Source organism: Manduca sexta, chromosome 24 (assembly GCF_014839805.1).
Source record: "Manduca sexta isolate Smith_Timp_Sample1 chromosome 24, JHU_Msex_v1.0, whole genome shotgun sequence".
In the NCBI taxonomy this organism is placed as follows: domain Eukaryota; kingdom Metazoa; phylum Arthropoda; class Insecta; order Lepidoptera; family Sphingidae; genus Manduca; species Manduca sexta.
The window spans coordinates 14,177,949-14,205,844 of record NC_051138.1 but is presented as its reverse complement, the minus strand read 5'-3'; the positions used below and the strand labels follow the sequence as shown (position 1 = coordinate 14,205,844).

At 46.1% G+C, this 27,896-nt stretch overlaps 1 protein-coding gene across 1 annotated transcript; it reads right to left on the bottom strand.

Annotated features, from left to right (window-relative positions):
- Positions 1 to 45: 45 nt before the first annotated feature.
- LOC115452225 (dnaJ homolog subfamily C member 10) lies at positions 46 to 25,381 on the bottom strand. The gene is made up of 16 exons (XM_037442182.1): positions 25,179 to 25,381; positions 24,919 to 25,078; positions 24,291 to 24,504; positions 23,914 to 24,026; positions 23,084 to 23,179; positions 22,360 to 22,557; positions 21,845 to 22,039; positions 21,254 to 21,374; positions 19,981 to 20,175; positions 18,710 to 18,816; positions 16,650 to 16,815; positions 15,847 to 15,989; positions 15,007 to 15,128; positions 4,759 to 4,893; positions 3,686 to 3,773; positions 46 to 3,006 (listed from the first exon to the last, which is right to left on the bottom strand). Coding segments are annotated over exons 1-16 (2,319 nt in total). The 5' UTR covers positions 25,181 to 25,381; the 3' UTR covers positions 46 to 2,742.
- Positions 25,382 to 27,896: the final 2,515 nt, after the last annotated feature.

The following is a 27,896-nucleotide window of genomic DNA, read 5'->3' as shown; positions in this document are numbered from 1 at the left end:
AATTGTTTTATATTTAAAATAAGTTGTAAATAAATGGTACAAAAAACGTGTAAAAAACTTATATTAGAACATAATTTATAGTACATATTTGTGACATTAGGAATTGAGAATCCATACCGGTCTAAAGGCCAACTATTAGTAATTAAACCACTGGCCATGGGACCGCACATGATTTAAATAAATTAATCTTAAACCGTAAAAATAATAGGAAACAAAAGCGCTTGTGGCAGAGGTTGAATATTTAAAAATTGACTCAGATCTCATTTAGATCTACAATAATTTGAACTGATATTGCAAATTAAGCTAAATGTGTTACTTAACTAACATTGTTCTTTACTTAGGTTATGATGAAATTCACTAACATTTGCGTTGTACTATTATCGTAGATTCACTGGTTTCATGAGATTGTAAAGTCTAATGTACATTTAAATTTATTATTGCTTACATTATAGGCACATTAAAATAATTATCACGTTTTTAAAAACTTCACAATTTATCAATTAACTTTAAAATTTGTATAAATTGAGAAGAAAGCCGAGTACGTCAGTGATGCACGTAAAGCCGCTAAGAATGCGTGCGAAGCTCATCATCACAATCGTGCGTATATCGTGGCTTCTACAATTATTCGGATCGCTTTCGCCATTCTGAACACATTGTAAGATCTAAGGCAATTACAGCTGACGTATTGAAGTCCATTTAAAAAATGTATACTGTACCGGTATACGCGATATGAAATATAGATCTACGGTTTACAATACTGTTTTGGTAATCGGGAGGGCAATATGTGGGGAAAGCGCTTCGGGTCTGGACACCGGAAGGAAGGTGCACATGCGGGGAGCGTCCGGAACAAATCAATAAAAATAACTAAATGACAATGCGAACCATTGAACAGAGGTTTTATTATGGTTCAGGATATACAAATTACCGGGCGATTTTTATTTAAAAAAAAAAAAAGAAAATTTTATGTTGTTATGTAATGTGTAGATGCAGATGCATATCCCCAAAAATCATCTTGACGGTGCCTATGAACATGGTTAACAATATTATCTTATCCTTCTTACTGCTGTTTATGAAACAAGAATATGCATTACTAATTTACGTAGACGTATGAAACATTGGTAGGAAAAAAGTTCGTTTAACGTAAATTCCGAATTAGTAATAAAACATTGGCCGCCTTTGACTTACTGCCCTCTCGATTACGACGTCAGAATAAGTGTATGAATTGTCAATATACTAAAAAGATTTTTTGTGACGATTTCGCATACCACATGGTGCTCAAACGCATAATCTTACACATAGAGCTATAAAAAATAAATGCCATGTAAATACTAGCTACCTTAATTCATAAATTTAGATGCGACGATCGTTAGTCATAAGCCATTTATATCACTATTAAGGTCTGTTTCATAATATTTCAGTAAACTTTATATGCCAGTTAATGTATTAGGGAACGTTCAGGTATTACGTAACGCAATTTGGGAGGAGGGGTGTCTCGTACAAAGCTTTATAAATAACGATTTTAGCGACTTTCTGATTTTACGTAAAATAATTGTGAAGATTATAAAATAAATTGTCACTTTAGAGTTACATAACTTTTGGATTACGCATAGGAAAACTTTTAGGGCATGTTACACGGGGAGGCTGGGGTGTCCAAAATTCTTCAAAAAGTGCGTTACGTAATATTTGAACGGCCCCTTACACACCGAATTTGGATGGTATATATACACATCACGCATTTATACGCAACCAGGGCACCCACATTTCACCAAATATGTTCCGACCCATGATGTGATAGGGAGCGAGCCTATCGTCATATCGGGTACAATTTTCAGACCCCGGAATGATACTGAACAGAAGAACCCAAATATCACTTTGCCCGTCCCGGGATTCAAACCCAGGACCTCAGAGCGCTGCCGTACCGCGCATGCAGTACAACAACGCCACTGAAGCAGTCATGTGGATAGTACTCTATTGATTTATAGCATATAATGTATTTTGTATTTGGTCATATTATATTTTACTTGACTAGTGCATTTAGAAAGTTCGTGAAACAGGCGCTAAATCTATGGGAAAGATTTATTTCTTAAATATGATTTTTGATTACAACACAAGCTTTAATAATACCATAAGCCAGTAAGCTATAAAATATGAGCCGACTATTGGCCGTGTCCTTGGTATATTGTGGTAGTTGATCTCAATCATTAATTAAAGGCTGGACAACTGTGGTGCGTTTTAAACGTTTGGCGTCAACTAAGGTACTATGTTTTGTGAAAATGGACACTTTACTGTCTAAACAGGGTCAATTATCCTGGAATCCCATCCTTTAAATTATACAGATTTTAAGGGATATGATATCTAGTATTTCGAAAATATAAAATGGAAATGATTTTGTAAAAGGAATGTGGATTTAGTCATAAAATACAAGTTTAAGATATTGTTGAAACCTAATTATATTCGCAGTTAGGAATTTTCGAAATATATACTATGCTAAAAAAAATAATAATCTTATATTAACAGCCATATTCAAGGCTTAAAAAGTAAAGCCGTTATTAATCTTAATATGCTTTTAAACTTAGAGTGTTCGTATTCAAATGAGTCGTATGCAAATTTATTTATTTTTCAATACAGACAAAAAAAATATTTTGTCTATTAACCAACATTGATAGCCAAGCTACAGATAATATTAAGTGAAGCCATTACTTATTCAAACATTGACTAATATCGCTTAATATTCATGTTTCATCAGAACTCATCATGCAAACTCTTACCTAATAAATCCAAACCGGCTAACAAACTCTTATCATATCTATTCAAATGCGGCTTTATTTCCTCTAACAGAGTTTTGTAATCCCTAACTTGAATGCTGACAACACTACTGAACCTCTGGTGTTGATTCCTCCCTAAATAAAGTTTTAATGATGGGTAGCTGTTGATGTTCTCGTGTTGGCACACACCTCGGTCGTTCAAACAGTTCACTTTGCCGAGATTTACTGCATTGTTTAGAAGCTGAAAATAAAAGTATATTAAATATTACACAGTAGTGAATATACAGTGTCGCCTTGACATTGCGTATCGAATGAAACCACATACTTATCTCTTTGAAAATAACACTTTAGAATAAGTTACCGAATCTTAGGTGTCATTTTTTTTAAAGTGTAGATTTGATCAAAATAAATATCAATAAAAAGTAATTTCAATTTCACACTTTCAGTCGGAAATAAAAATTAAAAAAAAAACGAGGATTTTTGGTAAAAATATTCGTTATTCATTGATGATTTTTTGAACAATGTTATTGTTGCAGAAGTAAATACTAGCATCTGGTTTCATATATTATTAAAGCAATGTGAAAATGACCCTGCATTGTGTATTAATATGTGTAATAATAGTTTTCACCATCATTTTCTAGTTCAAGGAACTCCATACTAGAAAATTGTGCTATACATTTCAACATCAAGATATGACAATTTTTCACTGCCTTGGAGTGGGTTTCCATAATTCATTAATAGGCTGATGATAAATTAAAATAGACATTAGCCATTGAAATGTATTAATACAAAATAATAAATCATCCCAAAAAAAAAAACAAAAATAATATATGCACGAACTCTATCTTATAAGGTGCCACTTGTTGAGTTTAGCTTTAAAATATTAATAATTATGTATTTATGTTTATTAAAATACTCACAATACCGGCTATCGCGAAGTCCGCGTACATCTCGTAGCACCGGTAGCATCTCGGCGAATGGAAATATACCAACCAAGGTTTTTTGTCACTGAAAACAATAGTGTTCGAGAACGTATTTATTAAACTCTAGGCGACATCTGTTATTAGACAAAGAAACTTAAGTGCTGATGTACAGCACATTCTGTATCCTGATTGGATGGTTGTCCACTGCCCTTTTTCCACACACATTGTAACGTACTACATTTTCTTCGATTGTAACGACAAAGTTAATTTAAAATTAGCAAAATTCTATTTCGCATATCTGAAGTTCGTTAATTTTTTTTTAAGTCCAAATCATAATAATTCTAAACCAGCATCAAGCCGCAACAAATAGATTCCCTGGGGTAATATTTCCGATTTTGATTAATCATTCAACAAGGATGGATGCGAGAGTGTTGAGAAATGTAAGATTTTCGACGATATTCTGAGTCGAGTAAAGGACAAATGGTTGTATCAACCATTAGCAGGGTGTAAAACTTGAAAAAGGGAGAGAAGAGAGAGAAAAAGAGAAGGTTCAGGGGAGATCAAAATACATCTTGCGCTGGTTTATCTTCCCCTGTATTATCATGAGGAGAGTGATAGAAGAGGGAGAGATCCAAATACGTCTTGCGCTGGTTTATCTTCCCCTGTATTATCATGAAGAGAGTGAGAGAAGAGAGACAGGGGAGAGGAAGAGATCAAAATACATTTTGCGCTGGTTTATCTTCCCCTGTATTATCATGAGGAGAGTGAGAGAAGAGGGAGAGATCCAAATACGTCTTGCGCTGGTTTATCTTCCCCTGTATTATCATGAAGAGAGTGAGAGAAGAGAGACAGAGGAGAGTAAGAGATCAAAATACATTTTGCGCTGGTTTATCTTCCCCTGTATTATCATGAGGAGAGTGAGAGAAGAGGGAAAGATCCAAATACATCTTGCGCTGGTTTATCTTCCCCTGTATTATCATGAAGAGAGTGAGAGAAGAGAGACAGGGGAGAGGAAGAGATCAAAATACATTTTGCGCTGGTTTATCTTCCCCTGTATTATCATATCTTACCTGCTTGGATTCAACTCCTCAGCGATAACGGTCTTCGTGAACAACTGCCAGTTGAGTTTTTGTACCGAGTCGTCTATGTATTGCAGAGCCCATTCCAGAATGTACGGCGCTTGTGACAGGTGTTGGAGGCTTACACTGTAAGTATATTTTTTTTATAATTTAAATGTGACACAAGTACGTTATGTATGTATGTAATTATAACAATATACATTTTCATTCTGGTGATAAAATTATTTCGGTTCCAAGAATTATATTAAAATTTAATTCATTAACCTACAGTTAATACAGGACTCCAGGTCGGCAGGTTCAAATCCCAAGGGCACACACCTCTGAATGTTCTAACATCATGTGTGTATTCTTTGTGAATTTATCGTTCGCTTTAACGGTGAAGGAAAACATCGTGAGGAAACCTGCACATCTGAGTAGTTCTCTATAGGAATTTCGAAGGTGTGTGAAGTCTACCAACCCGCACTAGGCCAGCGTGGTGGACTAAGACCTAATCCCTCTCAGTAGTAGAGGAGGCCCGTGCTCAGCATTGAGCAAGTATATAATACAGGACTGATTTGCCTGTGAGCGAAATTTCATCCAAATAAATTCATTTAGCGATTTATACATTCACTTGTCACAAAATTAAACAGCGAAATATCTACGCATATTTATAATGTTACTAGGTGTTGCTCGCGGTATCGCCCGCGCGAGGAATCGCTACAAAAAACACAAAAATCCTATATCACTATAGCGAGCCATAGCATAATTTGTGCGACACTAGCGCCATTTATTTAAATTCAGATTAAATATATTGGAGAAATTACCCGGATGAAATGTAGCCTATTAGTTAATTCGGGACATGGTCTACCCGTGTGGTAAGTTTCATCGAAATCCGTTAAGCTGTTTCTACGTTTACTTCTTACAAATATACAAACATTTTCACAAATATTTACCTTTATAATCTATATTAATTTTACAAAGCCGAAAATTTGTTTGAACGATAATCGATTCTATCTTTAGAACTGTTAAATCGATTTTGATTTTTCACTAATAATTTTCACTAATGGGAAGCTACATTATCCTGTTATAACTGGTATACTGTGGTATACCAGTATGGTTTTATTCTGAGAAAATAATTATCCCGGAAAAACTTGTTCACGCGTGCGGAGCCGGGGGCAAAGGTGAGTGTAAGGTGAACAAGAAGCATCACCTGTAGTGATGTCCAGCAGCCAGCGGGTAGAGGCGGGCGGTGGCGGCGCGCACGTTGGCGCACAGCCCCGCGGCGCCGGCGCAGCGCAGCGCGCCCACACGCACGAACCTTAGCGGACGCAGCTGTGCCACACGTGCATCACGACATCAAAAGTGAGTGTAAGGTGAACAAGAAGCATCACCTGTAGTGATGTCCAGCAGCCAGCGGGTAGAGGCGGGCGGTGGCGGCGCGCACGTTGGCGCACAGCCCCGCGGCGCCGGCGCAGCGCAGCGCGCCCACACGCACGAACCTTAGCGGACGCAGCTGTGCCACACGTGCATCACGACATCAAAAGTGAGTGTAAGGTGAACAAGAAGCATCACCTGTAGTGATGTCCAGCAGCCAGCGGGTAGAGGCGGGCGGTGGCGGCGCGCACGTTGGCGCACAGCCCCGCGGCGCCGGCGCAGCGCAGCGCGCCCACACGCACGAACCTTAGCGGACGCAGCTGTGCCACACGTGCATCACGACATCAAAAGTGAGTGTAAGGTGAACAAGAAGCATCACCTGTAGTGATGTCCAGCAGCCAGCGGGTAGAGGCGGGCGGTGGCGGCGCGCACGTTGGCGCACAGCCCCGCGGCGCCGGCGCAGCGCAGCGCGCCCACACGCACGAACCTTAGCGGACGCAGCTGTGCCACACGTGCATCACGACATCAAAAGTGAGTGTAAGGTGAACAAGAAGCATCACCTGTAGTGATGTCCAGCAGCCAGCGGGTAGAGGCGGGCGGTGGCGGCGCGCACGTTGGCGCACAGCCCCGCGGCGCCGGCGCAGCGCAGCGCGCCCACACGCACGAACCTTAGCGGACGCAGCTGTGCCACACGTGCATCACGACATCAAAAGTGAGTGTAAGGTGAACAAGAAGCATCACCTGTAGTGATGTCCAGCAGCCAGCGGGTAGAGGCGGGCGGTGGCGGCGCGCACGTTGGCGCACAGCCCCGCGGCGCCGGCGCAGCGCAGCGCGCCCACACGCACGAACCTTAGCGGACGCAGCTGTGCCACACGTGCATCACGACATCAAAAGTGAGTGTAAGGTGAACAAGAAGCATCACCTGTAGTGATGTCCAGCAGCCAGCGGGTAGAGGCGGGCGGTGGCGGCGCGCACGTTGGCGCACAGCCCCGCGGCGCCGGCGCAGCGCAGCGCGCCCACACGCACGAACCTTAGCGGACGCAGCTGTGCCACACGTGCATCACGACATCAAAAGTGAGTGTAAGGTGAACAAGAAGCATCACCTGTAGTGATGTCCAGCAGCCAGCGGGTAGAGGCGGGCGGTGGCGGCGCGCACGTTGGCGCACAGCCCCGCGGCGCCGGCGCAGCGCAGCGCGCCCACACGCACGAACCTTAGCGGACGCAGCTGTGCCACACGTGCATCACGACATCAAAAGTGAGTGTAAGGTGAACAAGAAGCATCACCTGTAGTGATGTCCAGCAGCCAGCGGGTAGAGGCGGGCGGTGGCGGCGCGCACGTTGGCGCACAGCCCCGCGGCGCCGGCGCAGCGCAGCGCGCCCACACGCACGAACCTTAGCGGACGCAGCTGTGCCACACGTGCATCACGACATCAAAAGTGAGTGTAAGGTGAACAAGAAGCATCACCTGTAGTGATGTCCAGCAGCCAGCGGGTAGAGGCGGGCGGTGGCGGCGCGCACGTTGGCGCACAGCCCCGCGGCGCCGGCGCAGCGCAGCGCGCCCACACGCACGAACCTTAGCGGACGCAGCTGTGCCACACGTGCATCACGACATCAAAAGTGAGTGTAAGGTGAACAAGAAGCATCACCTGTAGTGATGTCCAGCAGCCAGCGGGTAGAGGCGGGCGGTGGCGGCGCGCACGTTGGCGCACAGCCCCGCGGCGCCGGCGCAGCGCAGCGCGCCCACACGCACGAACCTTAGCGGACGCAGCTGTGCCACACGTGCATCACGACATCAAAAGTGAGTGTAAGGTGAACAAGAAGCATCACCTGTAGTGATGTCCAGCAGCCAGCGGGTAGAGGCGGGCGGTGGCGGCGCGCACGTTGGCGCACAGCCCCGCGGCGCCGGCGCAGCGCAGCGCGCCCACACGCACGAACCTTAGCGGACGCAGCTGTGCCACACGTGCATCACGACATCAAAAGTGAGTGTAAGGTGAACAAGAAGCATCACCTGTAGTGATGTCCAGCAGCCAGCGGGTAGAGGCGGGCGGTGGCGGCGCGCACGTTGGCGCACAGCCCCGCGGCGCCGGCGCAGCGCAGCGCGCCCACACGCACGAACCTTAGCGGACGCAGCTGTGCCACACGTGCATCACGACATCAAAAGTGAGTGTAAGGTGAACAAGAAGCATCACCTGTAGTGATGTCCAGCAGCCAGCGGGTAGAGGCGGGCGGTGGCGGCGCGCACGTTGGCGCACAGCCCCGCGGCGCCGGCGCAGCGCAGCGCGCCCACACGCACGAACCTTAGCGGACGCAGCTGTGCCACACGTGCATCACGACATCAAAAGTGAGTGTAAGGTGAACAAGAAGCATCACCTGTAGTGATGTCCAGCAGCCAGCGGGTAGAGGCGGGCGGTGGCGGCGCGCACGTTGGCGCACAGCCCCGCGGCGCCGGCGCAGCGCAGCGCGCCCACACGCACGAACCTTAGCGGACGCAGCTGTGCCACACGTGCATCACGACATCAAAAGTGAGTGTAAGGTGAACAAGAAGCATCACCTGTAGTGATGTCCAGCAGCCAGCGGGTAGAGGCGGGCGGTGGCGGCGCGCACGTTGGCGCACAGCCCCGCGGCGCCGGCGCAGCGCAGCGCGCCCACACGCACGAACCTTAGCGGACGCAGCTGTGCCACACGTGCATCACGACATCAAAAGTGAGTGTAAGGTGAACAAGAAGCATCACCTGTAGTGATGTCCAGCAGCCAGCGGGTAGAGGCGGGCGGTGGCGGCGCGCACGTTGGCGCACAGCCCCGCGGCGCCGGCGCAGCGCAGCGCGCCCACACGCACGAACCTTAGCGGACGCAGCTGTGCCACACGTGCATCACGACATCAAAAGTGAGTGTAAGGTGAACAAGAAGCATCACCTGTAGTGATGTCCAGCAGCCAGCGGGTAGAGGCGGGCGGTGGCGGCGCGCACGTTGGCGCACAGCCCCGCGGCGCCGGCGCAGCGCAGCGCGCCCACACGCACGAACCTTAGCGGACGCAGCTGTGCCACACGTGCATCACGACATCAAAAGTGAGTGTAAGGTGAACAAGAAGCATCACCTGTAGTGATGTCCAGCAGCCAGCGGGTAGAGGCGGGCGGTGGCGGCGCGCACGTTGGCGCACAGCCCCGCGGCGCCGGCGCAGCGCAGCGCGCCCACACGCACGAACCTTAGCGGACGCAGCTGTGCCACACGTGCATCACGACATCAAAAGTGAGTGTAAGGTGAACAAGAAGCATCACCTGTAGTGATGTCCAGCAGCCAGCGGGTAGAGGCGGGCGGTGGCGGCGCGCACGTTGGCGCACAGCCCCGCGGCGCCGGCGCAGCGCAGCGCGCCCACACGCACGAACCTTAGCGGACGCAGCTGTGCCACACGTGCATCACGACATCAAAAGTGAGTGTAAGGTGAACAAGAAGCATCACCTGTAGTGATGTCCAGCAGCCAGCGGGTAGAGGCGGGCGGTGGCGGCGCGCACGTTGGCGCACAGCCCCGCGGCGCCGGCGCAGCGCAGCGCGCCCACACGCACGAACCTTAGCGGACGCAGCTGTGCCACACGTGCATCACGACATCAAAAGTGAGTGTAAGGTGAACAAGAAGCATCACCTGTAGTGATGTCCAGCAGCCAGCGGGTAGAGGCGGGCGGTGGCGGCGCGCACGTTGGCGCACAGCCCCGCGGCGCCGGCGCAGCGCAGCGCGCCCACACGCACGAACCTTAGCGGACGCAGCTGTGCCACACGTGCATCACGACATCAAAAGTGAGTGTAAGGTGAACAAGAAGCATCACCTGTAGTGATGTCCAGCAGCCAGCGGGTAGAGGCGGGCGGTGGCGGCGCGCACGTTGGCGCACAGCCCCGCGGCGCCGGCGCAGCGCAGCGCGCCCACACGCACGAACCTTAGCGGACGCAGCTGTGCCACACGTGCATCACGACATCAAAAGTGAGTGTAAGGTGAACAAGAAGCATCACCTGTAGTGATGTCCAGCAGCCAGCGGGTAGAGGCGGGCGGTGGCGGCGCGCACGTTGGCGCACAGCCCCGCGGCGCCGGCGCAGCGCAGCGCGCCCACACGCACGAACCTTAGCGGACGCAGCTGTGCCACACGTGCATCACGACATCAAAAGTGAGTGTAAGGTGAACAAGAAGCATCACCTGTAGTGATGTCCAGCAGCCAGCGGGTAGAGGCGGGCGGTGGCGGCGCGCACGTTGGCGCACAGCCCCGCGGCGCCGGCGCAGCGCAGCGCGCCCACACGCACGAACCTTAGCGGACGCAGCTGTGCCACACGTGCATCACGACATCAAAAGTGAGTGTAAGGTGAACAAGAAGCATCACCTGTAGTGATGTCCAGCAGCCAGCGGGTAGAGGCGGGCGGTGGCGGCGCGCACGTTGGCGCACAGCCCCGCGGCGCCGGCGCAGCGCAGCGCGCCCACACGCACGAACCTTAGCGGACGCAGCTGTGCCACACGTGCATCACGACATCAAAAGTGAGTGTAAGGTGAACAAGAAGCATCACCTGTAGTGATGTCCAGCAGCCAGCGGGTAGAGGCGGGCGGTGGCGGCGCGCACGTTGGCGCACAGCCCCGCGGCGCCGGCGCAGCGCAGCGCGCCCACACGCACGAACCTTAGCGGACGCAGCTGTGCCACACGTGCATCACGACATCAAAAGTGAGTGTAAGGTGAACAAGAAGCATCACCTGTAGTGATGTCCAGCAGCCAGCGGGTAGAGGCGGGCGGTGGCGGCGCGCACGTTGGCGCACAGCCCCGCGGCGCCGGCGCAGCGCAGCGCGCCCACACGCACGAACCTTAGCGGACGCAGCTGTGCCACACGTGCATCACGACATCAAAAGTGAGTGTAAGGTGAACAAGAAGCATCACCTGTAGTGATGTCCAGCAGCCAGCGGGTAGAGGCGGGCGGTGGCGGCGCGCACGTTGGCGCACAGCCCCGCGGCGCCGGCGCAGCGCAGCGCGCCCACACGCACGAACCTTAGCGGACGCAGCTGTGCCACACGTGCATCACGACATCAAAAGTGAGTGTAAGGTGAACAAGAAGCATCACCTGTAGTGATGTCCAGCAGCCAGCGGGTAGAGGCGGGCGGTGGCGGCGCGCACGTTGGCGCACAGCCCCGCGGCGCCGGCGCAGCGCAGCGCGCCCACACGCACGAACCTTAGCGGACGCAGCTGTGCCACACGTGCATCACGACATCAAAAGTGAGTGTAAGGTGAACAAGAAGCATCACCTGTAGTGATGTCCAGCAGCCAGCGGGTAGAGGCGGGCGGTGGCGGCGCGCACGTTGGCGCACAGCCCCGCGGCGCCGGCGCAGCGCAGCGCGCCCACACGCACGAACCTTAGCGGACGCAGCTGTGCCACACGTGCATCACGACATCAAAAGTGAGTGTAAGGTGAACAAGAAGCATCACCTGTAGTGATGTCCAGCAGCCAGCGGGTAGAGGCGGGCGGTGGCGGCGCGCACGTTGGCGCACAGCCCCGCGGCGCCGGCGCAGCGCAGCGCGCCCACACGCACGAACCTTAGCGGACGCAGCTGTGCCACACGTGCATCACGACATCAAAAGTGAGTGTAAGGTGAACAAGAAGCATCACCTGTAGTGATGTCCAGCAGCCAGCGGGTAGAGGCGGGCGGTGGCGGCGCGCACGTTGGCGCACAGCCCCGCGGCGCCGGCGCAGCGCAGCGCGCCCACACGCACGAACCTTAGCGGACGCAGCTGTGCCACACGTGCATCACGACATCAAAAGTGAGTGTAAGGTGAACAAGAAGCATCACCTGTAGTGATGTCCAGCAGCCAGCGGGTAGAGGCGGGCGGTGGCGGCGCGCACGTTGGCGCACAGCCCCGCGGCGCCGGCGCAGCGCAGCGCGCCCACACGCACGAACCTTAGCGGACGCAGCTGTGCCACACGTGCATCACGACATCAAAAGTGAGTGTAAGGTGAACAAGAAGCATCACCTGTAGTGATGTCCAGCAGCCAGCGGGTAGAGGCGGGCGGTGGCGGCGCGCACGTTGGCGCACAGCCCCGCGGCGCCGGCGCAGCGCAGCGCGCCCACACGCACGAACCTTAGCGGACGCAGCTGTGCCACACGTGCATCACGACATCAAAAGTGAGTGTAAGGTGAACAAGAAGCATCACCTGTAGTGATGTCCAGCAGCCAGCGGGTAGAGGCGGGCGGTGGCGGCGCGCACGTTGGCGCACAGCCCCGCGGCGCCGGCGCAGCGCAGCGCGCCCACACGCACGAACCTTAGCGGACGCAGCTGTGCCACACGTGCATCACGACATCAAAAGTGAGTGTAAGGTGAACAAGAAGCATCACCTGTAGTGATGTCCAGCAGCCAGCGGGTAGAGGCGGGCGGTGGCGGCGCGCACGTTGGCGCACAGCCCCGCGGCGCCGGCGCAGCGCAGCGCGCCCACACGCACGAACCTTAGCGGACGCAGCTGTGCCACACGTGCATCACGACATCAAAAGTGAGTGTAAGGTGAACAAGAAGCATCACCTGTAGTGATGTCCAGCAGCCAGCGGGTAGAGGCGGGCGGTGGCGGCGCGCACGTTGGCGCACAGCCCCGCGGCGCCGGCGCAGCGCAGCGCGCCCACACGCACGAACCTTAGCGGACGCAGCTGTGCCACACGTGCATCACGACATCAAAAGTGAGTGTAAGGTGAACAAGAAGCATCACCTGTAGTGATGTCCAGCAGCCAGCGGGTAGAGGCGGGCGGTGGCGGCGCGCACGTTGGCGCACAGCCCCGCGGCGCCGGCGCAGCGCAGCGCGCCCACACGCACGAACCTTAGCGGACGCAGCTGTGCCACACGTGCATCACGACATCAAAAGTGAGTGTAAGGTGAACAAGAAGCATCACCTGTAGTGATGTCCAGCAGCCAGCGGGTAGAGGCGGGCGGTGGCGGCGCGCACGTTGGCGCACAGCCCCGCGGCGCCGGCGCAGCGCAGCGCGCCCACACGCACGAACCTTAGCGGACGCAGCTGTGCCACACGTGCATCACGACATCAAAAGTGAGTGTAAGGTGAACAAGAAGCATCACCTGTAGTGATGTCCAGCAGCCAGCGGGTAGAGGCGGGCGGTGGCGGCGCGCACGTTGGCGCACAGCCCCGCGGCGCCGGCGCAGCGCAGCGCGCCCACACGCACGAACCTTAGCGGACGCAGCTGTGCCACACGTGCATCACGACATCAAAAGTGAGTGTAAGGTGAACAAGAAGCATCACCTGTAGTGATGTCCAGCAGCCAGCGGGTAGAGGCGGGCGGTGGCGGCGCGCACGTTGGCGCACAGCCCCGCGGCGCCGGCGCAGCGCAGCGCGCCCACACGCACGAACCTTAGCGGACGCAGCTGTGCCACACGTGCATCACGACATCAAAAGTGAGTGTAAGGTGAACAAGAAGCATCACCTGTAGTGATGTCCAGCAGCCAGCGGGTAGAGGCGGGCGGTGGCGGCGCGCACGTTGGCGCACAGCCCCGCGGCGCCGGCGCAGCGCAGCGCGCCCACACGCACGAACCTTAGCGGACGCAGCTGTGCCACACGTGCATCACGACATCAAAAGTGAGTGTAAGGTGAACAAGAAGCATCACCTGTAGTGATGTCCAGCAGCCAGCGGGTAGAGGCGGGCGGTGGCGGCGCGCACGTTGGCGCACAGCCCCGCGGCGCCGGCGCAGCGCAGCGCGCCCACACGCACGAACCTTAGCGGACGCAGCTGTGCCACACGTGCATCACGACATCAAAAGTGAGTGTAAGGTGAACAAGAAGCATCACCTGTAGTGATGTCCAGCAGCCAGCGGGTAGAGGCGGGCGGTGGCGGCGCGCACGTTGGCGCACAGCCCCGCGGCGCCGGCGCAGCGCAGCGCGCCCACACGCACGAACCTTAGCGGACGCAGCTGTGCCACACGTGCATCACGACATCAAAAGTGAGTGTAAGGTGAACAAGAAGCATCACCTGTAGTGATGTCCAGCAGCCAGCGGGTAGAGGCGGGCGGTGGCGGCGCGCACGTTGGCGCACAGCCCCGCGGCGCCGGCGCAGCGCAGCGCGCCCACACGCACGAACCTTAGCGGACGCAGCTGTGCCACACGTGCATCACGACATCAAAAGTGAGTGTAAGGTGAACAAGAAGCATCACCTGTAGTGATGTCCAGCAGCCAGCGGGTAGAGGCGGGCGGTGGCGGCGCGCACGTTGGCGCACAGCCCCGCGGCGCCGGCGCAGCGCAGCGCGCCCACACGCACGAACCTTAGCGGACGCAGCTGTGCCACACGTGCATCACGACATCAAAAGTGAGTGTAAGGTGAACAAGAAGCATCACCTGTAGTGATGTCCAGCAGCCAGCGGGTAGAGGCGGGCGGTGGCGGCGCGCACGTTGGCGCACAGCCCCGCGGCGCCGGCGCAGCGCAGCGCGCCCACACGCACGAACCTTAGCGGACGCAGCTGTGCCACACGTGCATCACGACATCAAAAGTGAGTGTAAGGTGAACAAGAAGCATCACCTGTAGTGATGTCCAGCAGCCAGCGGGTAGAGGCGGGCGGTGGCGGCGCGCACGTTGGCGCACAGCCCCGCGGCGCCGGCGCAGCGCAGCGCGCCCACACGCACGAACCTTAGCGGACGCAGCTGTGCCACACGTGCATCACGACATCAAAAGTGAGTGTAAGGTGAACAAGAAGCATCACCTGTAGTGATGTCCAGCAGCCAGCGGGTAGAGGCGGGCGGTGGCGGCGCGCACGTTGGCGCACAGCCCCGCGGCGCCGGCGCAGCGCAGCGCGCCCACACGCACGAACCTTAGCGGACGCAGCTGTGCCACACGTGCATCACGACATCAAGAGTGAGTGTAAGGTGAACAAGAAGCATCACCTGTAGTGATGTCCAGCAGCCAGCGGGTAGAGGCGGGCGGTGGCGGCGCGCACGTTGGCGCACAGCCCCGCGGCGCCGGCGCAGCGCAGCGCGCCCACACGCACGAACCTTAGCGGACGCAGCTGTGCCACACGTGCGACAACAAATTAATATATGTATAATACTAAGGAAAATTACTTCAATAAAAAAGCATTTTTTTTTTAAATTACTAATAACATATTTTGATTTCGAGCTTCATTTTTCATAATTTAATGTCAATTTATTCTTAGGTAAAAAATTAAAACTAAGAATTAAAAAAACCGGTCAAGTGCGATTCGGATTCGCGCACCGAGGGTTCAGTGCAAACCTGTTGGTAAGTAAAAGTTCACTCATCGCAACAATAGAGTGATAGTTATGGTATTTTTATTGCAAAATAAAATCCATAACATTATAATATGGAAAGCTGGAGGAGCATAAATTAAAGACAGGTCTAAAAATTTAAGGTTTTCGGAATTTTTCCTTTATATTTGCTATAAAACCTTGCTTCATGCCAAGTTTCAAGATTCTAGGTCGACAGGACCCTTCAGGTGTTGATTCCTATGCGAGTAGTTGCGAGTTTGAAAATATGCGGCTTAAATTGCTGTTTTTTTTTGATTGCGTTGACATAGAAGTTTTATTTCGTTACAGCTTAAAGGTATCATAGACTTGAGTATTTGATATGAATTTCAATTTAATACCTCTACGCGTTCACGAGGAACAACGGACGGACAACAAAATGATCCTATAAGGGTACCGTTTTTCCTTTAGAGGTACGGACCCCTAAAAATAAGTAAAATCAAGCTACTAAATAACGGAGCGTACCTTATCAGCAGCAAGCATCAACTCGTGCATGAGCTCATCGCAGAATGCGCCACAATTAGCGGGCAGGAACGCTACCAGCCAAGAGTGTTCACGTCCCGACGGATCCAGGATCTCTAGCACTTTCTCCTCGTCTAACTCTAAATCTATGGGATACATAGGCGTTAATTTACGTGTATAAGGGCGTCGCCAAGGGTGGGGGTGGACAGCTGCCCCCCCCCCTAAAGATTCTAAAAAAGTTGCCAAATATAAAGCCCTAATTAAGTCTGATTTGACATGCTTGATCGATCATACCCGTACGTCGAAACTCAAATGAATTCACCAATTCCATTCCTAATATACCGTACGCTCAATTAGGCTTTGCTCTATGTTATTGTTAAAGAGAGTAGAAGTAGAGGAGAAAAATATGCTCTCGACTATATAAAAAAAAAAAAAAAAAAAAAAAAAATACTTTTCTCATTTTCCTTATTGCCCCCCCTCCCCTGCTCCTAGGCCACCGGCTAACGACGCTCTTGTAGGTGTATATGTGGTAGGTCTCATACGTGAGAGCCCGCCTGAGTAGGTACCACCGCAATATCTATTACTGCCGCCAAGCAGCAGTGTTGTGTTCTGGTTTAAAGGACATTGTAGCCAGTGTAACTACTGAATATAATGACTTAACATCATGTCTCAGGATGGCGAGCGCAGTGGAATACCCAACAATACTTTGTAAGTCAAGGTTCTACTGTTTATGGTCGGTCGTATTGCTTACAATCAGACGAACGGCAAGCTCGACTCGTCATTCAAAATAAAATAAAAAATCTTACCAACACTATTCCTCAACATGCGAATATACTCCAATAGTTTCTTCTCTTCCACCTGTCCTTTGTAAATGTTTTGTTTCGTGCCATTCTGAACTAGGATAGTGGGTTCACTGTGCGCCACTTGCCGGCAGTACTTGTCCGTGTCCAACGTGCAAGTCATTATCCCGAACTGGAATGAACATCTATACTATTATATAAAGCTGAAGAGTTTGTTTGTTTGTTTGTTTGTTTGTTTGAACGCGCTAATCTCAGGAACTACCGGTCCAAACTGAAAAATTCTTTTTGCATTGGATAGCCCTTTGTTCGTGGAGTGCTATAGGCTATATATCATCACGCTATACCCAATAGGAGCGGGGCAGTAATGGCTAATCTCAGGAACTACCGGTCCAAACTGAAAAATTCTTTTTGCATTGGATAGCCCTTTGTTCGTGGAGTGCTATAGGCTATATATCATCACGCTATACCCAATAGGAGCGGGGCAGTAATGGCTAATCTCAGGAACTACCGGTCCAAACTGAAAAATTCTTTTTGCGTTGGATAGCCCTTTATTCGTGGAGTGCTATAGGCTATATATCATCACGCTATACCCAATAGGAGCGGGGCAGTAATGGCTAATCTCAGGAACTACCGGTCCAAACTGAAAAATTATTTTTGCGTTGGATAGCCCTTTGTTCATGGAGAGCTATAGGCTATATATCATCACGCTATATTCAATAGGAGCGGAGCAGTAATGGCTAATCTCAGGAACTACCGATTCGAACTGAAAAAATATTTTTGTGTTGAATAGTCCTTTGTTTGTGGAGTGCTCAAAGTTATATATCATCACGCTATGACCAATAGGAGCGGAGCAGTAATGGCTAATCTCAGGAACTACCGGTTTCAACTGAAAAATTCGTTTTGTGTTGGATAGCCCTTTATTTGTGGACCGCTATAAGCTATATATCATCACGCTATGACCAATAGGAGCGGAGCAGTAATGGCTAATCTCAGGAACTACCGGTTTGAACTGAAAAAATCTTTTTGTGTTGGATAGCCCTTTGTTCCTGGAGTGCTATAGGCTATATATCATCATGCTATAACCAATAGGAGCGGAGCAGTAATAAAACATGTTGCAAAAACGGGGAAAATTATGAGTTTTGAGAGTTTCCGTTGCCTGCGCTGCGTAAACGGTTAAAGTTATGCAACAATGATGTATGACGGGATTGTTTCACTTAAAAAGTTCTAAATAATATAACAAAGTCCCCGCTGCATCTGTCTGCCTTAACGTGTTAAACTCAAAAACTACCCAACGTATTAAGATGAAATTTGGTATGGAGACAGTTTGAGACCCTGGGAAGAACATAGGCTCCCGGGAAACTACTATTTTTATAACGGAAAACTTTAGCCTGAAAAACTTTATAACGCGGGCGGAGCCGCGAGCAAAAGCTAGTTGCATAATAAAAATAAAATAGGACAAATTTTTTTGGCAAAATGTGGAGCTTGGAAACATTACAATGATAATTTTAGGCAACTCCATTTATAAAAAATATAAGTAAAATGTTGTGGCGAAGTATTCTCATAAAAATAACTTCATTGATTCTTCAACAGAGGTGGAATATGTAAGTACCTAGATTTTTTTTTTTTTATAAATAGCTGTCCGTCATTTACAATCGCGGATCTAATGAAAAATTTAAAAATAAATTTAAAAAAATTGAGTCGATTTTAGAATTCCTATTGAATAATTTTTTTTTATTACAAACATATGCTAAGTCAGTACGAATATTAAATTGTACCAGTTAGGCCATCGTTGATCGCATGACATCTTTTACTCGCGGCTCTGCTCGCGTGAAGGAGTTTTTCGGGATTAAATTTCCGCTATATATTTTCACGGGATAGAAAGTCTATAACCTTCCCATGGTCTTAAACTATCTCCCTACAAAATTTCATAACAATCCGTTCAGTACATTTCGAAAAAATCAACAACATACAGACAGACAGTAAAGGGGATTTTGTTTTATAATATGTATAGATTGTAATGAAAGGCTTTTTTATTTACAGGCTATTCTAATATTCTTCATACGTACGTTGATACCGTCTCCGTTGTAATGCAAGCTGGCGCGAGTGAACGGATCGGCGAGCTGTTCCCAAGACAGCTTGTATGGTACCACCAGCAACACCCACAAACCCATAACTGCGAAACCATTCATTATTGATCAATTTTATATCAATTATATGGTTATGATTATATGACAAGCGGCGATAGCCTAGTTGGGTGTGGAACGGACTGCCGAGACGAATGTCCGTAAGTTCAGATCCCAAGGGCACACACCTCTGACTTTTCTAAAATCATGTGTGTATTCTTTGTCAATTTATCGTTCGCTTTAACGGTGAAGGAAAACATCGTGAGGAAACCTGCACATCTCAGAAGTTCTCTATAGGAATTTCGAAGGTGTGTGAAGTCTACCAACCCGCACTAGGCCAGCGTGGTGGACTAAGGCCTAATCCATCTCAGTAGTAGAGGAGGCCCGTGCTCAGCAGTGGGCAAGTATATAATACAGTGCTGATATTATTATTATTATTATTATTATATGGTTATGTATTATTAATTTATGTAGATTCGTTTGTGTTGAGTGAGAATTATTAATGGAATGTAACAGCTGATGTCAATAATAGAATCCAATTCATTTTCGGATCATTTGTAAGATGAATCAATAGAAAAAGTTTGCTTGAAATTTTTACATGTTCCTATGACGTGATGGGCTTATTCTATCCGAAGATAGCCGTTGAGATCGTTTATAACTTTCGGCGGTTCTTTGTCATTTGTCAAGAATTTGTGTACTCTGGTTAATTCAATATTATTTTAGTTCTGGTTAAGCGCTGCAAATTTATCTTCACCAAAACCATTAATGGGTATATAAAAATTCACTATTCATCTTATTCCCAAAACGGCAGATGAGATCCTTTACCTCTCTCGCCAGTATACACAACTATGCCCGGTTGCTTAAACCGGATATATACAGGCTGATACCAGAACACAGCACTCTTATCTGAGCCACTTTTCTTTCACGGGCACAACATGACTCCACTAAACTTGCTGGTAACTGGTGTGGAGTCCATTAATATGTCAACTGACGAGAGATGATTACCCCTCGACAGCCGACACAACTATGCCGGCCTGTTCTAACCGGATATACACAGGCCGATCCCGGAACGCAAAACATTTACATAGGCGACTACTGAGGGGTTCACATCTTGTGTACAGTGGTCGCTATCAGGACACATAGTATCAGCATTTATCCAGTAGCTATAAAACAAAATAGCTATATAACCTAAAGTAATTCAAAATACAACTTACCACCATCCAATATCTTATTAAGGTCAGACGCTGAGAGTGTGTGGAGGCTGATAGCGTGGATGTCAGTCGTGATGAACCGACGCGGCGATGTGTGTGCGAGTTGGTAGGCACCACCGCGTTTCAAAGCGCCCCACGCCGGCGCTATTGCTTGCAGCGACAGGCACAGCTCCGACCACTGCTCGCAGTCCACTTCACCTAGTGGAACAGACGAATATACATCACCACTTGTTTATTTTGTAAGTCTTATACACTTCTCCAATGAATCCCTCCTAGCCGAATTTTGGCCACGGCAGCCAGTCTTAACGGAGATCAGCCAGGTACGTAGGAGATATTATATTGCACAAGTGTGTGCGCAGTACACAGGTGCACTCTCTGTTCCTTCACTCTCATAGTTCGATGAGACGGCAAGTCGACATGACCGGAGAGAGATCAGGCGCAGGACCAACGGCTTTACGTGCTTTCCGAGGCACGGGGGTATCACACCGCCAACTTCCTGACTCTGAGCTGCGACTGAGTAATTTTAAGATGGAAAAACCCAGTCACACTTATTTTGGCCCGACCCGGGATTCGAACCCAGGACCTCAGCGCGGCAGTCGTACTTGTACCGTGTACACTTACAACTACGCTATCATCATCATTATCTAGCCAAAACAAACGTTTTGGCTAGATAATTTCGATGAACTACTGGTTGTAGGGAAAGTAGATGGTAAGACCAGGTGGGCCTACCTACCCACTAATATGATCAAATAAAACCTATAATGGGATTTCCTATTACTGCTGCTGAAAGCGGAAGACAGGGAGCATGGAAACAGCTCATCATCGACTCTTAGTATTTTAAAGCGGAGATAACCTTAAGCGATGCAGAATACGATTAAGAAGAATATACTCCTTAAGAATTTCGAAGATATGTGAAGTTTGTCAACTCGTAATAGGGCAGCGTGAAGTATGTAAGGCCTAAACCCTCTCAGTAGGAGAAAGAAGAAAGAGGAAAATAATACAGGGTTAGTATTATTATTTTTTATTTACGTTTTCCGCCGGGTGTGGCGTTATTGCTGTTTCTTATGTCAGAATATGTTTAACTGTTAATTAAAAATATGGATATTGAGGAAATCTTATACAATTTCATTGAAACAATAATCCAACATTCACAATAAAAATCTTCCTACTTTTCCCAAGTTGATAGCATAAATTCATGACTGAGATCTGTAATCCCAGATCATTAGGAATCAATGCCTTATTACTGTAGAAATAAGGAAATGTTAACAATACTCACCAAACATAACATCAGGAAACGCATTCTTCATCTGATGCAACTCCAGTTTGTCGTGACCTTTAGCAGAAAAATATAACACCCATGGTGTCTTACTACCGCGACGGAGTTGGTTTCTTATGTCCTGGAAATTTACAACAGGATTTATTAATAGTGTTGACAGGCAGTCTTAGGGCCAATCGAAACTATATATCTTAGGAAAAAAATACATTTGCTACTACAGGTCACGGACACTATCAATGTTGCGCGTGCGCATAGTTATAGTAGCTTTTGCTCGCAGCTCTGCTCGCGACAAAAAAGATTTTCCTGGATAAAAGTCTCGTTTTACATTTGCCCATGATAAAGTAATGTAGTTTCCTATTAGGGATAAAAAAATCAAAATCGATTTAGTAGTTCCTGGGATTAGCGCGTTTAAACAAACAAACTCTTCAGTTTTATATATTAGTATATACAATATTGATGATGATATTTGGAGTTTTAATTAAATGAACTAATTGAAAATCATTGCTGTTTCTTCTATACATGCGACTTTAGTGGCATCACATAGCTAGCATAATAACATAGATATTTATCTAATATCATAGTCCGGCTTACCTTTAACTTCTCCGGATCAATTTTATCGATTCCCGGCAGAGCGTCAACAATTTCCTTAACAATTATCTTTTCATCCATACTCTCTATTTCTTTGGTTATACTTTTATGTTTGAACACTACAGTTGTGTATTCATTATTTGTCAATTTCTCTCGTAAATTATCAATTTCCACAACAGCGACTGTCACAATTCCATCCTTATAAAAAAATATATATTTATAATGTATTTTTTATTATTTATAATAATTAAAATTGAATATTTGTGTATGAATCAATGGGATGGATTTTCCATAATTTAAAATGAACTATATCATTTAGTTATGTCTGTATCAATTCACTGTGATAAAACCATCACTTTTTTAAAAGTCTTCCAACATATAATTTAATATAAATAAAAATTTAATACATTAGTTGGCTCTGGATAAATTGCAAGTGACCTGAAGAGCTCAAAGGCTCTAAAATTAATTTTTCAATGAGCACACAATTATATATTTTATTTGTATAAATATAAACTTACCAGATGATAAGCGATTCTTATGAGAGCATTCCGTTCAACTCTATTATTCCCCAACACATAAGCAAATGGTTTGTCCGTATTTCTGAGTTGAGTGACTGTTGGTACGTGAATCTTGCTTTTAATATAAGACATTATAAATTGGTCTAGGGCCTCCAACGTGCGATCACCTCGGTAGTATATGAAGTTGCCATTTCTACCCTGGGTTTGAGACATTAATTTATAAACATACAGGTATTTAAGTTACTTATATATTCTCGACAATCTTGATCTAGAATGCATGCACCACGACTACACTTAACTGCTAGTAGGATAAGTTATATATTCATCCGGATAACGACCATTGTACACAAGGTGTTAAAACCCGACTTAATGGCCCACGGGAGTGTGTCTCGTTTTGGGATCAGCTTGAGTATAACCGTTTCAATAACAGGCCGGCATAATTGTGTCGACTGCGGAGGGGTAATAGTCTCTCGTCAGTCGACATTCTGTTCAACCCCACTCTATTTACCATTATGTGCAGTGGGGTCTGGAAGGTCAGGGGAAAATACTGTGCCAGCAACATCTCTATGTTGATTGTGCAGAATTTTTGACATCCATGTATGTGAATGCGGATGACATGCAGTTGTGCATATCCGCACCATCCTTATTCCAGATTCCACAGCAAAATAATTTATACAAAGCTTAAAAATTTTCAACAGAATTATTCAAATACTTTTTAACTTACGTTAGGGTAGAAAAGCAATGATGGATAACTACCAATCCTCATAGAGTTGTAACAAAATGAGTTGTGGTATTTGCAGTTCACCGCAGCTATTTTAATCTGAAATCACATCATTCATTGTAAATTAGTATACTATAAAGCCACTCCAAGTACATACTCAGAATCAACATGCAGTGACTAGTGCAGGTGCTGATGGATGGCCTACAAAGACACGGACTAATGCATTTTATAGCGACTAATAATTCTTCCTAAGCTTCGGCAAGGATCAAACTTGCAAGAAATCTTCCAGAAGTCGATTTCTGCAGGTCATATTTACGGAGTAACATTTACGACAAGATTGCGTGCAATTTTTAACAGTGCCAGCACTTGCGGTGTCGAAAGTATAGAACTACTGATATATTGACGGTAGGGTAAGATCATTTGTAAGTTTTTGTGTGATGTATTGCTGCAAGATTTATTTGTGTTAACTTAGCGATATAATGCTCGCACAAGCAGCCTGTCAACGCTCAGCGACGTTAGTGCGGCAGTGGGCAATAGCAGTTAGTACCAGGAGTGGAAGTGGCTCTCGATCACCACCACTCATCACAATCGCGCCACTGTGGCCCAACAGTCAGTGTATTCGAGAAGACATCATATATGTAAATAATAGTCTACAAACTTTGCATATATACATATCACATCATACTCAAAGTTGATTACTACTAACAGACATAATATTGTCTGCGATAAACTCAGTGTTGTGAAATCTTGAGTTAAATCCAGGAGCTTCGACTTACATAGCCAACACTAAACCACATCTATTTACTGAATTGTAATAATATTAATAAACTTACGATTCCTTTGTACATTTCGGCAAGCTTTTTCCAATGGTCAGCCACATTTTGACACGGTGGACAGAATGGTGAATAGAAATTTATAAAATAAAATCCCTCATTCAAGTAATTGTCTGAAATTGTATAAAAATGTTATTACTAAGCATTTATTTGGAAACGAGTTGTAACTTAAATATTTTTCTTTTGTTAAAAATTATGTGAATTGAGTTTTGAACTATAATTTTTTTTAATCTGTAATTTAATACTTTTAAATTAAATTGAAGTAAACTTTAACATAGAATTTTCTTAAAAATATTACAATTATTTTAAAAATAGTATTACAGTAAACTGGGTAATGGGCAGATGGAATAAAAGGATATCAAAATAAAGTAACTTACAAAAACTAGCACCAGATAGTGTATCAACAAATGGATCATTGTGGTACAGTCCATTGTAGTACAAATTATCATATTCAGATTGTGATTTGTAATCATATTTCTTGGAGTAAGAGGGATATGACCCATAGATATCGTAGTTTCTCCTTTTCTCTGGATCTTTTAATGTTTCATATGCTTCAGTGATTCTCAAGAATTTCTCTTGTTCTGCTTCACCCTAAAGATTAAAGAGAAAATTCTAGATGTTTATATTGCTTTTCATGATTGGTCATTAAATTGCTAAAGTATCTACCAGTTTATATTTAATTTTTTAAGATAATATAAAGCTTTGTGCACCCAGTAGACAGGCTGTGAGAGGTTGGGACGGCGATGTGAATGTTTTTAATATTAGGGACTATTAGCTAGTTTTTAGAGAATATATCACAAAGAGTCCAGTTGAGCGCAAGCATCGAGCCGCCATTCCGCTCGTTAACTATTTGACAAAACCTTTAGGAAAAAAAATTAATCTAAAGATCTTGGATTGTGCCGTTGAATCACATTTAGTCATAACCAACGAAACTAAGTATGTAGGTGTAGAACTATAACATAGGTTTCAAGAGAATAGTCATTGCATACAATAGTTTCTACTTACGGGATTTTTGTCAGGATGATATTTTATAGCCAACTTTTTATAAGCTTGTCTGATTTCTTGCGTTGAAGCTTGCTTCGATACTCCTAATATTTCGTAGAATGTTACATCGGTGAGGTTAACTGCACCGATCAATAAAAACACAACAGCAATTGCTTTAAACCTGCAAAGAAACGCGCCACACATAATAGTACACATTATTAACTTAAAAATATGTAATTTACGTGGGTATCAAGGGTAATTTCACAGATATTTTTACTTACATTTCGTTGAAGGATTTCTTTGAAACAGTTTAAAGACTGGTGAAAATAACTAACAAACTTACTTGCATGCGATTACAATATATGATTTATAGCTCACTTCATAATTAGGTAGTGACTGATAACCGAAAATATTTAGAACGAGATAACTATGTTTATTTTTTGTGTAGGCGAACTAAAAATTGAGCTTTCAGCCTCCCGTATAAAATGACACCTGACATCTGACAAATTAGAAAATGACAATGACAGTTTGTGGACTGCCCTTGGAAGCTATAACATAATGCCAATAAAGTAAATAATAAGTTATTTATGTATATTATCCATCTAAATATGTAATTAGAATAAATATTATACATAAGAACAAGAAGAATATAACTATACAAAGTTGGACACTAATTCGCTTTTAGAATCCATTTTATAGACGGAGTTGTAATGATGCACGCAATTGAAAATTGTTTTCACCGTGAAACAGCACAACTAGCTAGATCGTTCAATAGGGTACCGGACTCATTTTTGTTTTCTACTATTATCAAATACTTACGTAATATAAATTATAACACAGAAGGAATTATTAAAATCCGGTAAAAAATCAACAAGTTACAAGTCTTTGAATTTCGGCGGAAGGGGTAATTAACAAGAAACAGAAAAGAGACGAAATACCCACATGTGACGTCATCGGGAATTACGACGCGTGCGAAAAAAAGAGATGAAGCGATATCCCCACATCGCGCCCACTTCTGCACTTTACAATATTTTAAATATCAATTACTCGTTCATTTTTTAACCAATTTTTATGTAGTTTTCGCAGGAGTACTTCATTTTCGTATTATTAACCATTACATATAGAATAATGTACAAAATCAAGCGTAGGCCGGTCCCCTATTATGTATGTATGTACTTCGTGCATGACAATAATACTTCGACAAAATAATGGCCACAGTAGCACTGCTTCCTATTTCAAATAGATTTGGTTTAGTTAATTTATAAAACCCACAACTCCTGATAGTTAAGTCCACAATAAATGAAGAACTCGATTTCGAATTTAGGAATCCTTAAACATATAATTATTTTGATACTAACTTATTTACGCCAACCATTTTACTATTTTTGACTGATTTGAATGGATATTTGACCAACAAGCAGGTAGGTACCTAATTTCAAGAATTACTTATCATTATTATGTCACAAGATATGTACTGATGAAAAGGTTTCTCCAAAATTTTTCAGACTAACAATCAAGCTAACAAGAAACGGTACTATAGGTTCAGGAACTTCCAGCGATCTTATCAGGCACATGTCAACTTGAAAGATGGACGTACTCCTTAAATTTCATTAGTTTACATACGTGGTCTCCATGCCAGATCTTAACCCGTCACCCGTACCTCTAGGACATTTGAAATGGGATGAGACTAATGCAAGGAGATTTGCTAATGATTAATAACATAGATTTAACTCAAAATAGCTTCAAGGAGTCGTGTTCTCTATAAGCACTAAGTTTGAACTCGTGACCTTCGTTTCAGCAATTATTTACACACTTCACTGTTTTCTTGTTGATAAATACCTACAAACCTAATGAATCAAAAAGAAAATTATTAATAGTTCAAAGTACAACCATCAAAACAAAAATATTAATCATAAAAGAACAAGTTATTATCACGACTGCTATATTGAACAGTTGTAAACGGTTTAAAAAAATGTCGCGGACCCTTGCAAATATGGTCATTTCTGGATTTGTATAGCACTGAAGCAAGAATAAACGCAAATCACATCTTTAAATCTCTAAGGTAGAGCTGCAACTACGTTTTCAATTTCCATTCGCCACGTAAGTACGTCCTATGCAGTGGCGGCCTCAATGGACGCGAGGCCCCAGGCGAAATCAAAAATATAACGCGTTGCCCTGGACGGCGCAAGAAAATTCCCCGGTTTTAATAGTTTGCTTGCTAAGATCGTTAAAAAAGTCCTCCAAAGCACCGCGCGAGGCCCCTGTATGTTGTAAATTGTAATCTAATTACAAAATCTTACAGCAGGTGTGGCGAACCTTTATTGGTTAACCTTTTCTTTGCCCCAACAAAGTTTTTGGTTGGTATATTATAATATTATGCGTGTCCGACTTATTTTGACGCGTGTTGTCACTGGAACCTGTGTGCCTATGGTTCACCAACCCAATCTAACAGTATGCACTACCGGGCAGTTACCTAAATGATTATTGGCTTTGGCAATTCTGAGCCTGTAGCCGTAAGAGTGTTGCATCTAATACCTCCCGATCTACCGCCCATACAACCTACCACTAGGCAAGAGACGAAAATAAGTGTTCATTTTTTTTATTGTTTTTGAATGACGTGATGAGCTTGCCGTTCGCCTGATGGTAAGCGATAAGACCGCTCAAAAACAGTACAAACACCAGCCAACACCTTAAAGTACAAAGTTTTGTTGGGTGTTCCACTGCGCTCGCCATCCTGAGACATGAGATGTTAAGTTTTATTATGTCCAGTAGTTACACTGGCTACAATGTCCTTCAAACCGAAACACAACAGTGACTACACACTGCTGCTCGGCGGCAGAAATAGACCTGGCGAACTCTCACATATGAGAGACCTACCACCAGTAAGTGTAAAGAGTTATTTTCCTATTGGACTAAAATAAAATATTGCCGCGACATTATCTGTTGAGACCAATTTACTGTTGTTTAAGGAGAATAAAACTACGAACCCACTCCGCTGT

What these genes read in the sequence shown, in the direction of transcription:
- LOC115452225 (XM_037442182.1), bottom strand. An exon ending in GTTTCCTGATGTTATGTTTG is followed by an intron (nt 20,176 to 21,253) that starts GTGAGTATTGTT and finishes CTGTTCCACTAG; the next exon opens with GTGAAGTGGACTGCGAGCAG. An exon ending in GCTGCTGGACATCACTACAG is followed by an intron (nt 4,894 to 15,006) that starts GTGATGCTTCTT and finishes ATATACTTACAG; the next exon opens with TGTAAGCCTCCAACACCTGT.